The 19,044-nt window shown below is 36.3% G+C and overlaps 1 protein-coding gene across 1 annotated transcript; it reads right to left on the bottom strand.

The window, feature by feature from the left end:
• Window positions 1–7,831: 7,831 nt before the first annotated feature.
• On the bottom strand, window positions 7,832–18,802 carry LOC119572857 (serine/arginine-rich splicing factor SR45-like). The gene is made up of 6 exons (XM_037919792.1): window positions 18,754–18,802; window positions 15,948–16,195; window positions 15,489–15,544; window positions 15,074–15,288; window positions 8,047–8,153; window positions 7,832–7,888 (listed from the first exon to the last, which is right to left on the bottom strand). The coding sequence occupies exons 2-6, from the start codon at window positions 16,170–16,172 to the stop codon at window positions 7,865–7,867; spliced, it is 627 nt and encodes a 208-aa protein (XP_037775720.1). The 5' UTR covers window positions 16,173–16,195; window positions 18,754–18,802; the 3' UTR covers window positions 7,832–7,864.
• Between the last annotated feature and the right edge of the window lie 242 nt (window positions 18,803–19,044).

Consider the following 19,044-nt stretch of genomic DNA (forward strand, 5'->3'; position numbering starts at 1 on the left):
CCCCTGCCCCCGGCGGGCGCCACCCCACCATAAGCTTGGGGGGGAAAGCCCTCGGAACCCCACGGTGGGTAGGCGGTCCCCCAGCCTCCACCCCTTTTTTTGGGGCTGTGTTGGCGGGGGGGGCAGAGGTGGCGGCACCCCGGGGTGACCCCCCAGGCTTAACCTCAGGCGTGCTTTCCGGGTAGGCGCTTGGAACATCCGGTCCTTGCGGCAGGGAAACGGTTACCTCTGCTACGCGGAAAATTTAACGACTGGATTGAGGTGGCTGCCCTCTAAGGTGGAACCCGGTGGCACGATCTGTGGGGTTACACCACACTGGTCGGGGGGAGCGATGGTCACCACCTCCAGGGGATACCATAGCCTCTCCGTCCTTTAGCCCCGGGGTCGAGTGACACCGGTTGATGAGCTATCTGGCATTGAGACTGAAGCTCTTTTGGGTTCTTTTCTCTTTTTGCGTTACGCTCCTACCGAGTATATAAAACCGATGTAAAAGGCGTTTTTACGCCAAAATCGCATCTGTGGGAGACATTGCCCCCCGGGGAGACATTCGATTGTTCTGGGCGACTTCAAGCGGTATCCGCTGTGACCGAGCTGGCTACGAATTTGTCGGCCCCCATGGCTCGGGGGCTATCCCACAGCGAGAATCCTCCTTCTCCGGGACTTTGCTAGCCCCGAAAAAGAGGGTCTCTGCTCCTGGTACCACGCTCCAACCCCATCGCTGGACTTTTTACGCGATCGGTAATGTGGCCCAAAGGGGATCGACCACATTCTTGTCACACGCGATGGGGGATCCTCAACTGCAGGGTTTTAAACCGAGTGCTAGTTCTGTGGACCGACCATGGCTGCTTGTGGCTACCCCCGGGGCCCTTCAAAAATCCCCCCCTCCCTGGCCCCCTAAGGTGTTTTCACTTGGACAGACTAAGGGGGGAGATTTGCCCTGGGGTTTGCACGGGAGTCTCTGACCGATTCACAGAAACCGCAACTGACGGGCCCAGTTTCTCTGTGGAGTCCTTTAAGCGCGTAAAACTTGAGCAGCTCAGGAGTCCTTGGCGTACCCCCAAAGGACAAGGAATACCCTTTTCCCCGGAGACATTAAGGCCACTGAGCGTGCGCAAGGCTCGGGTGAATGGGAATCAAGTCTTTCGTCGTTCATGGGGCTAGGGCTCGGCACTGCTGGAAGGACAAGGAACAGTCTTCAGGGAAACTTGCTGAGGAGGTCGAAGGGCCCTTTTTGGGGAAAGACCTTTGCCCTGCCTACCAAACTCTGAAAAACTGAACCCCAACCCTCCCCACAGATTTCTGCAAAACCGATCAGCGGATGGGCGATCACTCAGATCAGTTGGGGTTCGGAAAGTTTTTGGGTGATATTTTGAAAATTTTTTCCAGGTGGACCCTCCAAAAGTTAGCTTGGGTTCAACGTGTCGCAGTGCCCGTGCCGGGTCCACCCTCGCGAGAACCTCCTCCCTAACAGAGGTTAGGCTGGGACCCAACTGAAGAGTGGAAAGCGCAGGCTATGTGATTCCCTGCGAAATACTAAAGGCTGGGGGGGAACCTTGGCTCGGGCCTGCAACGTCCTGACTGCCTTTGGCAGCCGGTACCATTCCCCTGACCTGCTGAGGCGTGGTATCCCTCTCTGGAAAGGGGAAAGGGTCATGAACTGTACAACTACCTGGCATTACACTCTCAGCATACCCGGCAAGGGTTTTCGCCCCCTTCTTCGAACATCCGCAACCCCCTACTGAGGCACCAGAGACCCGGGGCCTCGTTTACTCCTGGCAATTTCCCAATAGACCCTATACTAGCGCTTCGAGAATTGTGGGAAACCCCTCGTGGGTTGCTCGCAGCCACATCGACCTCAAAAGGCTTTTTACTCGGTGCATCGGGGAATCGCTATGGGAGATCCTACTCAGAGGAATTTTCCCACACAGATTTTGGCCTGATAGAACCTCATACTGTACTGAAAGTGCTGTAATTGGGGGGGGGGTAGTCAACTTCTTCCCCTTTTAATTTGGGTGGGGAAGGGTGTGTCCCTTTCCCCACACTTTTTAACATTGTATGGACTGGAAAAAGGGCAGAGCTACTGCCAAGTCATGCGGAGCAAAACTAGGCATTTAAGGCCCCGGCCTTGACTTTGCCACGATGTTGCCCTCCATCTGATCCTTGGATCCTTGTGGCGGCTCTTTTATGCATTTAGCAAAGAGGCGAAGCCCCCAGGCTGAGGTCTCCTGGAAAACCCGACCAAAATTCAGGACTTTGGGACTGTTGGGAACCCGTTCATCGTCCATCTTGCGGGGGAGGACGTTGAATCACGAAATTTTTACATCCTTTGGGACATATCCATATCTCTGGGTTGTCGACCGGAATCATAACGGGTTGGTCTGGCAAAGAGCCTGAAATCGATCACAAAAGCGTTTTGGAGATGTCTTTCCCATGCAGAAAGGGCCAAGCTGCGTGCTTCAAAGGGCCCTTTTCTTCCAGTTTTTCTCTTGGGAAACGAACCTGGACGCTATCCCGTGCCCTTTGGGGTCTCGCCTTGAGCCATTTTTAAAAAGTCCCCTTTGTCGGATCATGGGTACATTTTGGCAGGACCACGTGTCCCAACCCGGGTTACACCGTGAGACTGGGTGGGACCTGTTACTTGCATAATCCCGGGGTCGCCCAACCGGCTATATGGCCCTAGCTCGCCTCCCTATGGACGACCCCTGCCCTCAGGTTTTCTCTCTGCGAACAACCCCGGGGGGAGGAACCTGTGGGGGCGTCCCGGAGATCTGGCTTGGGGAGCTCCGGACCTGTCGCGGATTAGAGATGGGCCGTGTGCCTGCCCCGGAGACCCCGCCTCGAGGGGTCCCGTGGCGGAAGCGAAGGGGGGGGTCGGCCATGGCCCCCCGTCAGCGTTAGCCCTTTTGATGAGATGATATATAATAATTAAATTTATAATATATATATAAAAATTATAATATATAATTATATAATATATATTATAACACATACACTACTATACATATACATATACATATACATATACATTAACATATTCTACATATATTAATATATAAAATATATAGATATATTAAAATTGTATAATATATATATATATATAATATTTTGTGTGTGTGGTGTTCTTTGATTTCTATTTGTATAGTGTGTTGATATTGTATGTTGTTTATATAGTGTGTGTGTGTATACTGCATGCGTTCATGTGTGTGTGAGGTGTTGTGTGTGTGTGTGTTGTGTGTGTGTGTGTGTAGTGTATTGTAGTGTGTATGTTTTTGGGAAGTATGTATTTGTATGTATGTATGCATTATTATTGTGTATGTATGTAAATTTTTATGTGTGATGTATAATTTTTTGATTTTATATATTATATATTTTATATAATACACACACACACACACACCTATATATATATATAATATATATATATATAAGAGAGAGGGGAAAAGAGAGAGAAGAGAGAGAGAGAGAGATATTTTTTTTTTGTATGTTGTATAATAATATATTATATATATAATAATATATATAATTTTAAAATTAAAGAGAGAGAGAGAGAAAAGAGAGAGAGAGGTCACCACCCCCATATATTTTATATATATATGTTATATATAATATATATATTTTATATATATATATATATTATTATTATATAATATAAATTTTAATATATTTTTTTTTTTTTTAACGGGAGGGTTTATGTCGAGCCCCGGGGGCACAGCATGATACTTAATTTTAGTTTTTTCATGTTTTGATCTCTTGGGTGGGACTGGAGGGGCCCCCCGTTCCTTTCCCCAAAGTGCCGGTTTATATTTATAATATATATAATATATATTATATATATTATTATATAATATATACACTCACTCCAGGGTTAACCATTTTAAATCAAGATTTATATCAAATGATTTAATCATTGATTTAAATCTGAATTTGCTTCTGCCCAAATCAACATGGGAATTGAAGAAAAAATGTGAAAATAAACACAAAATTATACCTGCTTTATATATTTTTGTGGAAGTGAACACAAAAACTTCCCTTTACAGTGCAGCAAAAATGTCCACATTTCATAAAAAATTTGATCAAAGACTTTTACTTGTAATGAACTGTACTTGTATCTGAGAAGTAGAATACTAAGGTGCTTCCTTTTACAATACAGCACTAAAAAAAATTCCACATGCTATTAACCTGATGCTGCCAGGCACTGTGAGTTTATTTAATTGTTTTTACTTTATTAATTGGTTTAGATGGCTATACTTTTACTAAATCACCAGTGAGGCAATTACGAGTACTGCCCTGTTTACTCTTTTCCTTGATTTACGAAAATATTATACTTTATCTTATTTTGCTGTTGCTAATGTTTATACTTTAGTAATTTAAGTCTATAAAAAATAAAACTCGTATTCATATATTAGTAAAAAAAAAATTCCCAAATTTAAAGGGAAAGGGGAACAGGGAAGTCCCAAAAATCTCTAAATTGCTCCTTTTTCTAAACACTAGCAGAGCTATCTGTGTCCAGTGACATTCCCCCCCCCCCCAAAAAAAAAAAAAAAAAAAAAAATATATATTATATAATATATATATATAAATATATATATATATATATATATATATATAGGTAAATAAATTAATTAAATACATAAGCACAGCATTTTCCTGGCAGCATTGGCTTAAAAATGGAAATCAAAGAGGTTTACTTATAAAGAACTGTATTTATATCCAGAAGTAATAATGATTTAAAAAAGAAAACTCAAAATTATTATAGCCTGTATTTAAAATAAAAGCACACTGAATTTACTGGAAAAAACATTCTTTGCAAAGTTATTGTTCCGTTCTTTTGAAAAGTAGTTCATAAAAACAAATTATAATTCTTGAAATTTAAAAATTTTAAAATTAAAATGAAAAATTGTTTTTCAAAGCCCCTTTGCGATTTTTTCATCAAGGGTTGATTTTTTTAAAAGTTGTCTTTTTCAAATATTCCAAGCTGTTCTTTACACTTTGAAAAAATTGTGGCAGAAGCTGGACATTCTTTCTGTAATTCTGGAGTTGCAAAACTTTTTGAGGGACCTTTTTAATGTTTTGTTAATTTTAACCCCCCCATACAATGACACAAGTCTGACCGTGTTATAACATGGTATATACAGGAGTAGGGGTCAGGGCAGAGAGATAATGCAATCTTGGCCAATGGCTGGTGGGCTGCTGGACAGGTTACAATCACTTTGTAACCAAGTGAGATATGATGCAAACATGCTGTAAAAGCACTTCAAAATGTATTTTTAAACTAATGTATAGAATTTATAATAGCTTTGTATTTTTATGTTGATAAATGAAAAAAATATTGAAAATCTAATTCAAATCCAATGAATCTGATTTAAATATAAAAAAAAATCTGATTTAATCACCAATCCTGATATATACGCGTGTGGGTGTCTGTGTGTTTGTGTGCATATATATATATATATATATATATATATATATATATATATTATAAATTTTATATATATATATATATATAATTATATTTAATATTATTATATATTTTATTAAATTTTATATTTATATATTTATTATTATATTATTATATATATTAATTAAAATTTTATATTTTAAAAATATTATATGTATATATATTAATTGTATAATTTTATAAAGTTATGTATATATATATTTATATATAATATATATATATTATATATATATTTTTATATTTATTTAATTTATATATGTTTTTTTTATATTATTTTATTAGTAATTCTTATATATTTATTTTATTATTATATATTATTTTAATATTTATATATATATATATATATTAAAATTTTTGTTTTCCCTTTTTTCGGCCATCAACAGGCCTCAGATTGCAAACTGACAGTGTACTAATTTTGATTAAATTTCAAAATCTGCGCAAGCAGTATGAGGGTACTCTTAAAAGGATGGTATGTAGATTTGTTATATTGATGCTTTTGTTTTAGATTTTAATTTTGATAAAGATTGTATATTTTCACTTAATTATTGTGTTCTTTATTTTGTTTTGCTTTTAGTTGGAGAGGGGAAGTTATTTACTTAGTGTTATTTTATTTTATCTCTTTTGCAGATCGAGGATGTGTTTGCCTCTTCAATGCTTACTGTAACCCTTAGTACCACTTCTTTCTTTTCACTTGTACCTAATGTTGTTGATGCTATATATATTCAAGTTAATTCACTGGTACCTGGGAAAACCCGTTGGGGGGTAAAATATATTGTTATAGTTGCTGGCTTTTCAAGACTCCAACAACCCAGATAAAAAATATCCCGGTGTTAGGGTTTCCCTTTTTGCTTTTCCCGGGATGGGTTGTGTTTAAATGTTTTCCCGTTTTTTTAATACTTATTATTTATTTCCTTTCTTTTTCATGATATTTCTATCCTTGGAAACTAAAAAAAATGAAATTAATGTTTTTGTGTACCTGTAAGTCTTTTGATTTTTTTTATTTGCATAAATGTAATTAAAAAGGGAGTAGGGTTTGAAAGGTTTTACTCTTTTCACCAGGGAATAGAAAACTGTATGGGGATAAAAAAATATAAATTTTAATTAAAAAAATAAATTTAAAAAAGGGGGGGGATATTATAATAAAAAATATAAAAAATTTTTTATATTATTATAAAATTTATATTATATATATATTTTATATATTTTTTATAATATATAATATTATAATATAATATATAAAAAATTTTATATATATTTTAATATATTAATATATATAAATTTTTATATATAATATATATATAATATATAATTATTAATATTTATAATATATTAATATATATATATTTATATATATATATAAATAAATATATTTATAAAATAAAATTTTTATTTTAAAATTTATATAAATTTATATAAAAATTATATTTTAAAAATATTTTATATTTTTTATATATTATATATATACAAAATATTATATATTTATATAATTATATATCATATATATATAGTTAAATCTATATTATAATTTTTTATATATATATATATATAATATATATTATATATATATATTTATTTTTTTATTATTCTTATTTTTATTTCTATATATATATATATTTTATTTTTCTATTTTTCAATATATATATAAATATAATATTTATATTATATATATATTATATATTTATATATATTAATATTATATTATATATATTTATATTATTATTATTACTATTTTATATCTATTATTTATATATATATAATTATATTCTTCTATCTATATATATTTATCTATAATACCCTTTTATAATTCTAATATTATATCTTCAATTTTATATATATATTTATTATTATTATTATTATATCTATATATAATTTTATAATATATATAATTTATAATAATATATATATATAAATATATATATATACCCCCCCATACATTTTGCTTAATATCTTACCTTCCCCTCTTTGGTGAGCAGATGTAAAACACTTTTCCCCCAACTCCGCTATCCCATAAAGTTTTTCTAAGTTGTCTCCGGGACAAACATCAAAAAGCCTTGCAAACCCGCAGCTACAACATTATAAAACATTCACCGAAAAAAAAAAACAACATTAACACAGGAGCACAATCATTATATTTCAGCCAAGATGAAATACATGAAACGGGAAAAGGGGAAAATAAAAAAGAATTAAAAACAGGAAAAATTTTAACACAACCCCAAACCCGAAAAGCTACAGGAAAACCCCTCAAACCGGGATTTTTTACCGTGTGTGGGACTCTTTAAAAGCCCCCAACTAACACAATCATCATTTTTTTCCCCCCCAACAGGCCCGGACCAGGATTAACTTTAAAAATTTTGCCACAACATTAGGCAAATGAAAAAAAGAATGGGATAAGGTTACAGTAAACATTTAAGAGGCAAACACATCCTCGATCTGCAAAAGAGATAAAATAAAATAACACTAAGTAAATAACTTCCCCCTCTCCAACTAAAAGCAAAACAAAATAAAGAACACAATAATTAAGTGAAAATATACAATCTTTATCAAAATTAAAATCTAAAACAAAAACATCATATAACAAATCTACATACCATCCTTTTAAGAGTACCCTCATACTGCTTGCGCAGATTCTTGAAATTATATCTAAAATTATGTACACTGCTCAGATTGCATATACTGAGCTGCCTGTTGATGAGCACTGAAAAAAAAGGGAAAAAAATTTATATAATATATATTTTATAATATATATTAAATATATATATATAATATATATATAACATATATTTAATATATATACATATATATTTACTTATACTATATCTATTACATATAAACTATAATTATTTTAAAAATTTTTATATAAAAATTTTTTAAAATTAAATTATATATTTACTTTTAATACACTTATTATAACCCTATTATATACACATATATATATAAAATATATAATTTTTATATAATAATATTAAAATAATTATATATAATTTTTTATACAATAATATATAACATAATATATACATTAATATCTATTATATATCATATATATATATATATACAAATATTATATTTAAAATTAATATATATATAATATTTAATATTTTTTATATAAAAATATATAATTAAAAATATAATATAATTATTATATATAATTTTATTATGCCACAAAACCCCGACCCCCACGCTATATAAGGGTTTGGGGATTAAATCAATTTTTTTTTTTATTTTAAAAAAATTTATTGGATTTGAATTAGATTTTCAATTTTTTTCATTTATCAACATAAAAATACAAAGCTATTATAAATTCTATACATTAGTTTAAAATACATTTTGAAGTGCTTTTACAGCATGTTTGCATCATATCTCACTTGGTTACAAAGTGATTGAACCTGTCCAGCAGCCCACCAGCCATTGGCCAAGATTGCATTATCTCTCTGCCCTGACCCCTACTCCTGTATAAAATCCATGTTAAAACACGGTCAGACTTGTGTCACTGTGTAGTAGCTGGGTGTTAAATCTAACTAACATCTAACAAAGGTGCCTCAAGGAAGTGTTGCAACTCCAGAATTACAGAAAAAAGTCCGCTTCTCCCAAAATTTTTTTCAAAGTGTAAAGCAACAGCTTTGGACATATTTGTTACAAAGACAACTTCTTATAAAAAATCAAGCCTTGATGAAGAAGTCGCTAAATGGTCTTTGCAAACAATTCTTCATTTATAAGTTTAAATTTAAATTTCAATGAACTTATAATCTGTTTTTATGAACTACTTTTCAAAAGAACGGAACAATAACTTTGCAAAGAATGTTTTTCCACTAAAATTCAGTGTGCTTTTATTTTAAAAACAGGCTATAATAATTTTGAGTTTTCTTTTTTAAAACATTATTACTTTTTGGGTATAAATACAGTTTTTTTTATAATAAACTCTTTTATTTCCTTTTTAAGCCCAAAGTGCCCGGAAAAAGCGTGCTTTTGTATTTAAATTAATTTTTTTACCTATTATATATATATATTTTATATATATAAAATATATATATTTATATATATATATATATTTTTTTTTTTTTTTTTTTTTGGGGGGGGGGAATGTCATGGACACAGATAGCTCTGCTATGCTTACCCCCAAGGAGCAATTAGTAACCTTGTACCTTACCTGATTCCCCCCCTTGAATTGGGGGGAATTTTTTTTTTACAAATACATGAATATCGATGGGTTTTTATATTTAGACTTAAAATTACTAAAATGTTAAAAACTTAGAAACCAAAAAAAGAAAAAGATAATTTTTTTCGTAAATAAAGGAAAAGAGAAAAAAACAGGGCGTACCGAAATTCCCTCCTGGTATTTAGAAAAAATATCCCATCTAAACCATTAATAAAGTAAAAAAAATTTAAAAAAAAACCCAGTCCCGGGCGGCTCAGTTAAATAGCATGTAAAATTTTTTTGTAGTGCTTTTTGAAAAAAGGAAACCTTAGTATTCTACTTCTCAGATAAAAGTACAGCTCATTACAAGTAAAAGTTCTTTGATAAAATTTTTTTTATGAAATGTGGACATTTTTGCTGCACTGTAAGGGAATTTTTTGGCACTCCAAAAAAATAAAAAGCGGGTAAAAATTTTGTGTTTATTTTCACATTTTTTCTTCAAATTCCATGTTGATTTGGGCAGAAGCAAATTCAGATTTAAATCAATGATTAAATCATTTGATATAAATCTTGATTTAAAAGGTTTAAAACCCCTGGAGTGATGTATATATATTATAATATATATAAAATTATATATATTATTATATATATTATATATATAACCGGCACTTTTCGGGGAAAATGGGACCCTACCAACTCCTCAAGAGCTCAAACCTAAAAACTACAATTGTATCATGCTGTGACCCGCGGCTCAACAAAACCTACCGTTAAAAAAAAAATATATTTATATATTTATTAATTAATATATATATATATATTATATATTATATATATATATATATATATACATATATATATATATATATTTGTGTGTGTGGCCCCTCTCTCCTCTCTCTCTCTCTCTCTCTCTCTCTATATTATATTAATATATATATATATATATATATATAATTATATCATACATAACCCAAATACTCTCTCTCTCTCTCTCTCTCTTCCCCCTCTCTCTCTCTCTCTATATTATATTATATATATATAATATATATTGTGTGTGTGTGTGTGTATAATATATAAATATATAATTTTATCATACATATAACTGCCACATACATATATAAAACATACACACATACATACATCATAATACTACATACATACATCATACACACAACCACATACACACACACATACCCACACACACACACACACACACACACACCAACCCCCAACACATGAACCAGCAGTATACACACACAACATATATATATCCTACATACAATCTCACCCACCCATACAAATAAAATACAAAACCACACAACACCACAAATATATATAAATATATTATATATAATATTATATATATATAATTTTATTTTATATATATTATTATGTATATATTAATATGTATATATGTATAGTTATGTATTTATATGTTGTGTTGTGAAATTATATATATTTATAAAAATATATTTTAATATTAATATATATAAAATTTTAAAATATTTTTAATATATATTATCATCATCACATCAAGGGGCAACCTGACGGGGCGCAGGGCCGCATCCCCCCTTCGCTTCCAGCCACGAGGATCCCTCGGCGAGTCCCCAGGCAGGCCCCGGGCCCCCATCTCTAATTCCCCCCGCGCAGGTCTCGTCGAGCTGCCCAAGCCATGATCCCTGGGCTTCCACAGGTCTCCTCCACCCAGGGTTGCCCGCAAGAGAAAACCCTGATGGCAGGTCGTCCATAGGGGGGCGGCTGGGTGGCCAAATAGCCTGAGTTGGCGATCCCGATTATGCAAGAACGGTCCATGCCATCTCACGGTGTAACCCCGGTTGGGACCGGTCCTCCCAACTGTCCCCCTGATCCGACAAAGGGGGCTTGTTACAAAGGGCATAAAGGCAGACCCCAAAGGACGGATAGGCCCGGGTTTCGCTTCCATAGAGAAAAATGGAATATCAAGGGCCCTTTAAAGACCCAGCTTGGTCCTTCTGCATAGGTAACGACATCTCCAAACGCTCTTGTTGTCGATTATGGCTCCTTTTGCCAGCCAAATCCTCTACTGACTTCCGGTCTGACAACCCCGAGATAGGGACTATCTACCAAGGTATGAAAAATTTCTGTGACTTCAACTCCTCGCCGCAAGCAGGGATCGACTGAAGGGTTTTTTCCCCAAACGGTCCCCAAAGCCCTGAATCTTGTTTTTTGGTCCAGGAGACCTCTAGGCCTAGGGGCTTCGCCTCTTGCAAAAAGCATAAGAGCCCCCACAAGTGACTCCGGGGGCTCAGATAGGAGGGGAAACATCGTCGAAAAGTAAAGGTCCGACCCCTAATATTGCCTATGTTGCTCCGCCTGATTTTGGCTATAGCTCTGCCCATTATCCAGTCCTAAAAGTTTTGAAAAGTGGGTGCAAGGACACGGGCCTTGCCCCTCCCCGATTAACGGGGAAGAAGTTCGACATACCCCCCACACTTTTCAACTTTCAGTACCAGTATAAGGCTTCTATCGCCCCAAAACTGTGCGGAAATTTCCCCTGAGCCTCAGGATTCCCTAGCGATTCCCCATGCACCGAGTCCAAAAGCCTTTTGAGGTCGATGTGGGTGCGGCAACCCCCGACGGCGTTCCACAATTTCTCGAAGCGCTAGTATAAAGGGCTATTTGGGCTTGCCGATAAATCGAGACTGTCCGGTTCTGTGCCTCGTGGTGGGGTTTCGGATTCGTTTCAGAGAAAGTGGGGGGAGAACCTTGCCTGGTAGCTGAGCAGTGATGCCAAGTTTGCTACGTTCTATCGATCCCCCCTTCCCCTTCCAGAGAGGGGTGCCACCCCCCCACAGTCAGGGGGGAAAGGGAAAAAAAGGCTGCCAAATGGCAGTCAGGAAATGTATGCAGGCCCCCAGCCCTAGTTCCCCCCAGCCTTTATATTCAGCGGATATCACTATCCCCAGCTTTTTCCCCCTCTTCCTTGGGAAACGCCAGCCTAACCTTTTAGGGGGGAGGGTTCCCCCGCTGATGGGTGGTCGGCACGGCACTGCACTCGCTTGAATCCGCTAACTGTTGGAGGGGCCACCCGGTACCAAATGTTTTAAATACCCGCCCCAAAGTTTACGAACCCCAAAATGATCTAGATATCCGTCCCCTCCGCTATCGGACTGCAGTCATTTTGGGAGGGCTTAGGGGTTTGTTTTCTCAAGCTTGGTAGGCAGGCGAAGGCATTTACCAAAAATGGCCTTTGACCTCCCCAGCAAGATTCCCGATAGACTGTTCCTTGTCCCTTCTCAGCAGTGTCCGAGCCCTACGCACCATGGAACACGCAAAACTTGATTCCCATTCAGCCAGCCTTGCGACACCCTTCAGTGGCCTCTAAAGTCTCCAGGGGATGGGGTTTTTGCCTTGTCCCCTTGGGGGTACCCCAAAGACTCCTGGCGCTTTAAGTGTTACGCGATTGAAGGACCCACAGCACTGGGTCCCCTCAGTTCTGGTTTTTTGTGATCGGGCAGACTGCCCTGGCGAAACCACGGGCACACTCCTCCTCCCTTATCTGTCCCAATGAAACACCTTTGGGGGGCCCTGGGGGCGGGGATTTTTTAAGTGGACCCGCAGGGTAGCCCCCAAGCACCCATGGTCGGGGCCCCAGAACTCAGCACTCCGGAAAAAACCCGCGTTCTGAGGATCCTCCATCGCGTGCTGACAAGATGTGGTCGATCTCCTTTGGGCCCCTTACCCTACGCTGTACCAATCCGCATGCGGGTTGGAGCGCTGGTACCAGGGGCCAGAATCCTCATTTTCTGGACCTAGCAAGTCCCGGAAAGGAGGGTATTCTCGCTGCTGGGATCGCTTTCCCCAGCCCTGGGGGGGCCCACGACATCCTTTGCCACTCGGCACAGCCGGATCCGCATTGAAAATCGCCCAGAACCAAACGAATGTCTCGCCGGGGGCATCTCCCGCCACAGATGCGATTTGGCGTAGAACCCCCCTTTCCATCGTTTTATTACATCGGGGGAGCGTATACAGCAAAAAGAGACGAAACCAAAAACTGCTTCAGTCTCAAAGCCCTGATACGCTCATCAACCGGTGTCACCTCGACTACCGCGGGGTAATCACGGAGATGGCTATGGCTATACCCTGGGGGTGGGGCCTCGCTACGGCCCGACCCGTTAGGTGTAACCACCCCCACTGTCGGCCGCTACCAGGGCTTTTCACCTCTGAGAGGGCAGCCACCCCAACTCCCATCGCTTCAAATTTCCCCCGATAGCAGGGTAACCGCTCATCCTCCCCAAGGGCCGATGTTCCAAGCGCCTACCCGGGAAACACGCCTGAGGGTTTAAACCCGGGTGGGCCTCCGGGGGCACGCCCCCTTTTGCCGCCCCCGCCAACAACAGCCCCAAATAAAGGGGGGGTCGGCAGCTGTGGGACCGCCTATCCCCGTGGGTTCCCGAGGGGTTTTCCCCCCCCAAGCTTCATGGGGGGTTTGGGGCCCGCCGGGGCGCAGCGGGACGAGTAACTCTCGTTCCAATCCTGCACCCCGACTTTGCCCTCCCCTATTTATTGATTAGTTATGTATTGTATGTACATATATATAAAATATTATATATATATATATATATATATAATAATATATTATTATATATAATTATATAATATAATATATATAAATATATATATATATATATATATTTATATATATAAAATATATATTAATATACACACACACACCTACTACTGAACACACACAAAACACCCACCAAACATGCCGCACATGCTCATACACACACCACACATACCGCACACGTATATACCACACCACATATTATACATACATACATACATACAAAAAACACCCATAAAAATAAAAAGACATACACCATACACACCATATACCCTACATCATAAACACCACGCACGCGGTATACACACACAAAATTATATCTCAACAACACACTCATACTCACACAATTGAAAACGGACAAATACTCTCTTGTCTTGTATTGTGAAGATATTCATTCTCATTCATACCTTTTCTACAGACACATACATATATATCCATACACACAAACACACACACACACACACTCACATATATATGTATTATAAAATTAATATATAAAAATATTTTATATATATATATAATATAAAATTATAATATTTATTTATTAAAATTATACATCATACTACTATTGTACAACATACATATATATATCTACATAAGAATCCAATTTAAACCTTTATGCTCTGGCAAGAATTTAAATTTACACATTTACTGAGCAACAAAATATACATATAACAAAGAAAAGAAAAAGATATGAAAAGGGAAAAAATTCACAATATATTTCAGAGAAAACAGGTTTCATTCACAGAGTAAGACAATGGAAATCAAAATAGCTTCAACCATAGGAATAAACAATTTCACAATATCTAACATAAAAAGGTAAGTTAAATATTAGACACTGACAGTGTATTTCATTAGTAAAATTAACAACTATACTTACATTTTAACTGATCCTTCCATAATGCAGCGTCTTCCTTATGTAATCTAGAAGCTTGAGAAATATCAGGTGGAGGTTTAACGCCAAATGATTTTATTTTGGGTGTTCTAAAAGGCGTTCTGGAAGGAGTTTTTAAAGTGGCCCGTCCTGGCGTAAACACTGATGTACGCCTTCTTACGGCTGAATAACTGGCTGGTGTTACATTTCTCAGCTCATATCTGCAAATAAAATATGCATTCTAGAATTTTTGCAGTGCAATATTGTGTGTGTGTATATATAAAAAGTTGTGTGTGTGTTTGCATGTGTGATATATCTATATATCTAACTAAATATCTAGTTCTCTATATGTATTATATATATGAAATCTATCTACACACACACACACATATATATAAAACATTATTCTGCCTGAACCCACCTCCCAGCTGACCTTGGGGTGACTGGTGTTGAACTAGAAGCCTGGCTTGGGCCACCCTGTAAATTTCATGAAATATATAAATTAGTTCATTTGGAAAGGAGGGGTTTCAGTGGTTACTTACTAGATCCACTGAGTTGCTGAGGATGCAAAATACAACAAAATAATGTCCTGCTTGTTATACTGCATTACTAACAAAGACAAAATAAAAATAAAATCAACATCAAATTGAGTCAATTAAAATTTTTATATTTATAATGTAAACTTATTTCATTTTTGCCATATCCCCCCAAATGAAAAATAAAATCTGCTGTAGAAAGACATTCAACTGATAGCTATATCCACTATGAAATTTTTGAAACAAATAACTGTTAATAAAATATGTTTTCAGATTTTATAGTACACAATACATGAAATAACATACAAAGACCTTTTTCCTCCAAAGAATTACACATTACTCACACTTGACTGTCTTTTAACATCTGTTTTTGGTGTTTTCTCCACATCTGGACTTTTCTTTTTGGATGGTACTGTTGGCTTGGGTGATGAAAAAGGGTGGGACCTTTTGGGCAACTTTCTTCTAATATGTGGGGATCTTGGAGAAAGCCGCACAGAGATACCTCCAGGCTTCTTAGGTGGTGACTTCTTTTTCGAGGACTGTGGCCCTGGTTTCTTTTTGGGGGCCATGAGTATGCCAGTATGTCATGGAACTGAAGCAAGAGATATACAGTATTTATATTTACAATGTATATGTGTGTATATACACGTACATAAATACATACACAATATTGATCTCACTCTTTCACTCACTCACCACTCACTTAATCTGACCCTCACTCACTCTCTTTCTCTTTACTACAAAAGTGAAATTTAGATATCAAAATTATATTACAGTCAATGCATAAAATGCCTGAATCTCCTTTAAAAAAAAGTTATATAACTTTTTCTCTTCCTGAGGCTTTGTTGCTAATACCCCACAATGCTCATAAAAACAATTCTGTACCTACTTTGTGAAACATCAAAATACTCTTGTTTAGCTTTGTCACCCAAAAAACCCCAAATAGTGTCAAAATGGAACGATCAACAATTTGGGGAAATTTTTCTGGTTTAATCAAATTTGTTTTTTTCTTTTTACCTTTCATAAAAATTCTATGGGAATATTTTTTTTTTTTTTTTCTACCATGATTTTTGTAACACCTGCTTTACTTTTTCTATATGTCACAAAAATTATTTATAAAATGAGACAGCTACCAATTCAAATGTGGGTAAAGCAGAAAGACCAATATATGTAAACTGTAAAAGGGATGGACAAAAGTATGCAAAAGAAGATTAAGAAAATTCTTGATGGCATCAGGGTAGTAACATCTGAACATGAAAAGCATTTAGAATTAACTGTAAATAAAAACATAAAATTTCGTGAACCATGAAAGTGATGCTGTAGTGATCTTTCACATAACAATACAGACATGAAAGAAATGAACTCTAGTTTATTTTGCAGTGTTTCTATACTATGTAGTGTTCTCTTCCTAGAGATGAAATTCTGTTGACAATATCAATAAATGAAAACTATCCTCAACCACAATAAGTCCACCAAATGCAGCAAATGGTCTGCCCAACTGTAAAGTTTTATAGATGCACAGGTGCAAAGCCTTTCTGGACATTCTTTTCCAAAATTAACTTGGATGGAATGGAAGACTTTGCACACAGTATTTTTGTTGCATTTCAAATGTATATATACACAATACTTGTTTCAAAACTACAAGAGATTTTATGAAATGCTGCAGATGTGTAACATTAATGATGATATATCAAAGGACCACCAGTAGTCATAAGAAAAAAACAAGCGTGGCAGCAATTTCAAAGGTAAAGCAGCCAAAAAAAATCTTCAATAACCAAGGCATGGCCATGATACACAAAAGGATGGTTTTAAATAGACAGATAACAAGCTCCTAATGATGCTGCACAGACAAGATTTTGCCTCTACATCAACTCTTCAGTCTGAAATGACTCCTCTAGATTGAAATGTTATTCCAGGTGAGTTGTAGTGCCGTGAGTGGGTGACCGCCCGAGCAGAGGGTTCCCCCCATCAACACAATTAGGGATAAAAGATATTCTGCATAAAATTAAGGTAAGGCCATAATCACTTACCAAATTCTGAATATCTGTTTGCAGAACTGAGTCCCATGATACCATGGCGACAAACTTCAAAGCAAGAGCAAACAAACCTCCACCATTATACTATGGGAAGCTTGGTATAGTTTCAGTTTCCTAAAGCCATGTAGTACAGGTTAAATTTCCTTGCAATGGCCAGAATGACCAAAAATAGGGCACTCTTCATCTATGTTCTCACCTTGACAAGTAGATAATAAAAAATTTTGTACAAAACGTAACACTTTGGTATACATGACACTATAATATCTAAGAAAAAACTGAAACATCACCAATACCATGAAATAATCTATGTAGGCAAAAATTGGTCTCGACAAATGGCATGCAGGGAGTGATCTACATCTTATATTCCTGCAACTGTCATTGTTTACATACAAATGCCACTGTGACGTCATCTCCTCCTTCTCGCCTGGCAGCAAAAGAGGGCGAGATGGACATGAAATTTACTCCAAAGGAGGGAAACCTCTACTTTACCATGTATGTGCATGGGCTGTTGCTGAGTTTATAACATCACTTATGCAGTCCTATTCTGAATTTACGAGACCTTTCCAGTTGTGAATTATGACCCTTAAACATATTTGTCTTTTGGTGTTTGTCGGTCTTTCTTTCTGCAAAAATGCCAATCAGAAATATACAAGGCAAACTATTTTCTAGACAGTTAGATCTACCTTGATGAGCTGCGCTGCAGGAAGTGATCTATGACCTATATCATTTCAGTACTCGCTCACCACCGCGGGAAAGCACTTTGCAAGGGCAAGCCGTTATGCTGGAAATGCTTCATGCAACACCTCAACCTTGCTTGAAGAACAGAACAGTTTTAGTGATTGTGAACTTCCACTCAAAATCATGCAGCATTCAAAGCAAGTAGTCAAGTAATCCGTAAGTAATAATCTTAGGTTCACCTTGTGTGCCACTAGGATTACTAGCATTTGTCCATCGGACATGTACAATTCTTGCTCACGCCGTTTATTACGCTCTCTATAAAACTTTAAAACACGTTCAAATATGTTTTTGAGGCATGCACATATGTATATTTTCTCAAAACTTTGCTTCACACTGTAAATAATGGGTTACTTAAGTGAAATAATTAATATCATACCCAAAAGGATCCCGGTCCGATTTAAACTCCAGAATTTTTTTGATGTTTGTTTTAGGGCGCGTGCTGAGTGGTCGAGCATGCTCATCGCTGATTGGCCAAGCGACAGTCGCATTCGCGTTTAAGATTATTTCCGATCCTCGTCCTGTTTCTCAAAGAAAGATATATTATATTCCATAATAAATGCGTATTGCATAAATGATTGAGTGTTAATATCAAAGTAAGAATTATGCATGAACATTTTATTTAAACCCTTCTTCAAAAGAAAAAAAAAAAATTTTTAAAGAATTTTTT

This window comes from Penaeus monodon, chromosome 5 (genome assembly GCF_015228065.2).
Source record: "Penaeus monodon isolate SGIC_2016 chromosome 5, NSTDA_Pmon_1, whole genome shotgun sequence".
NCBI classification, from domain to species: Eukaryota; Metazoa; Arthropoda; class Malacostraca; order Decapoda; family Penaeidae; genus Penaeus; species Penaeus monodon.

Coding starts and splice junctions, on each gene's coding strand:
- LOC119572857 (XM_037919792.1), bottom strand. CDS start 16,172: ATGGCCCCCAAAAAGAAACCAGGGCCACAGTCCTCGAAAAAGAAGTCA. Junction 15,545..15,947: donor ATGTTAAAAGACAGTCAAGT/GTGAGTAATGTG, acceptor TGAAATTTACAG/GGTGGCCCAAGCCAGGCTTC. Junction 15,289..15,488: donor ACCCCAAGGTCAGCTGGGAG/GTGGGTTCAGGC, acceptor TTTTATTTGCAG/ATATGAGCTGAGAAATGTAA.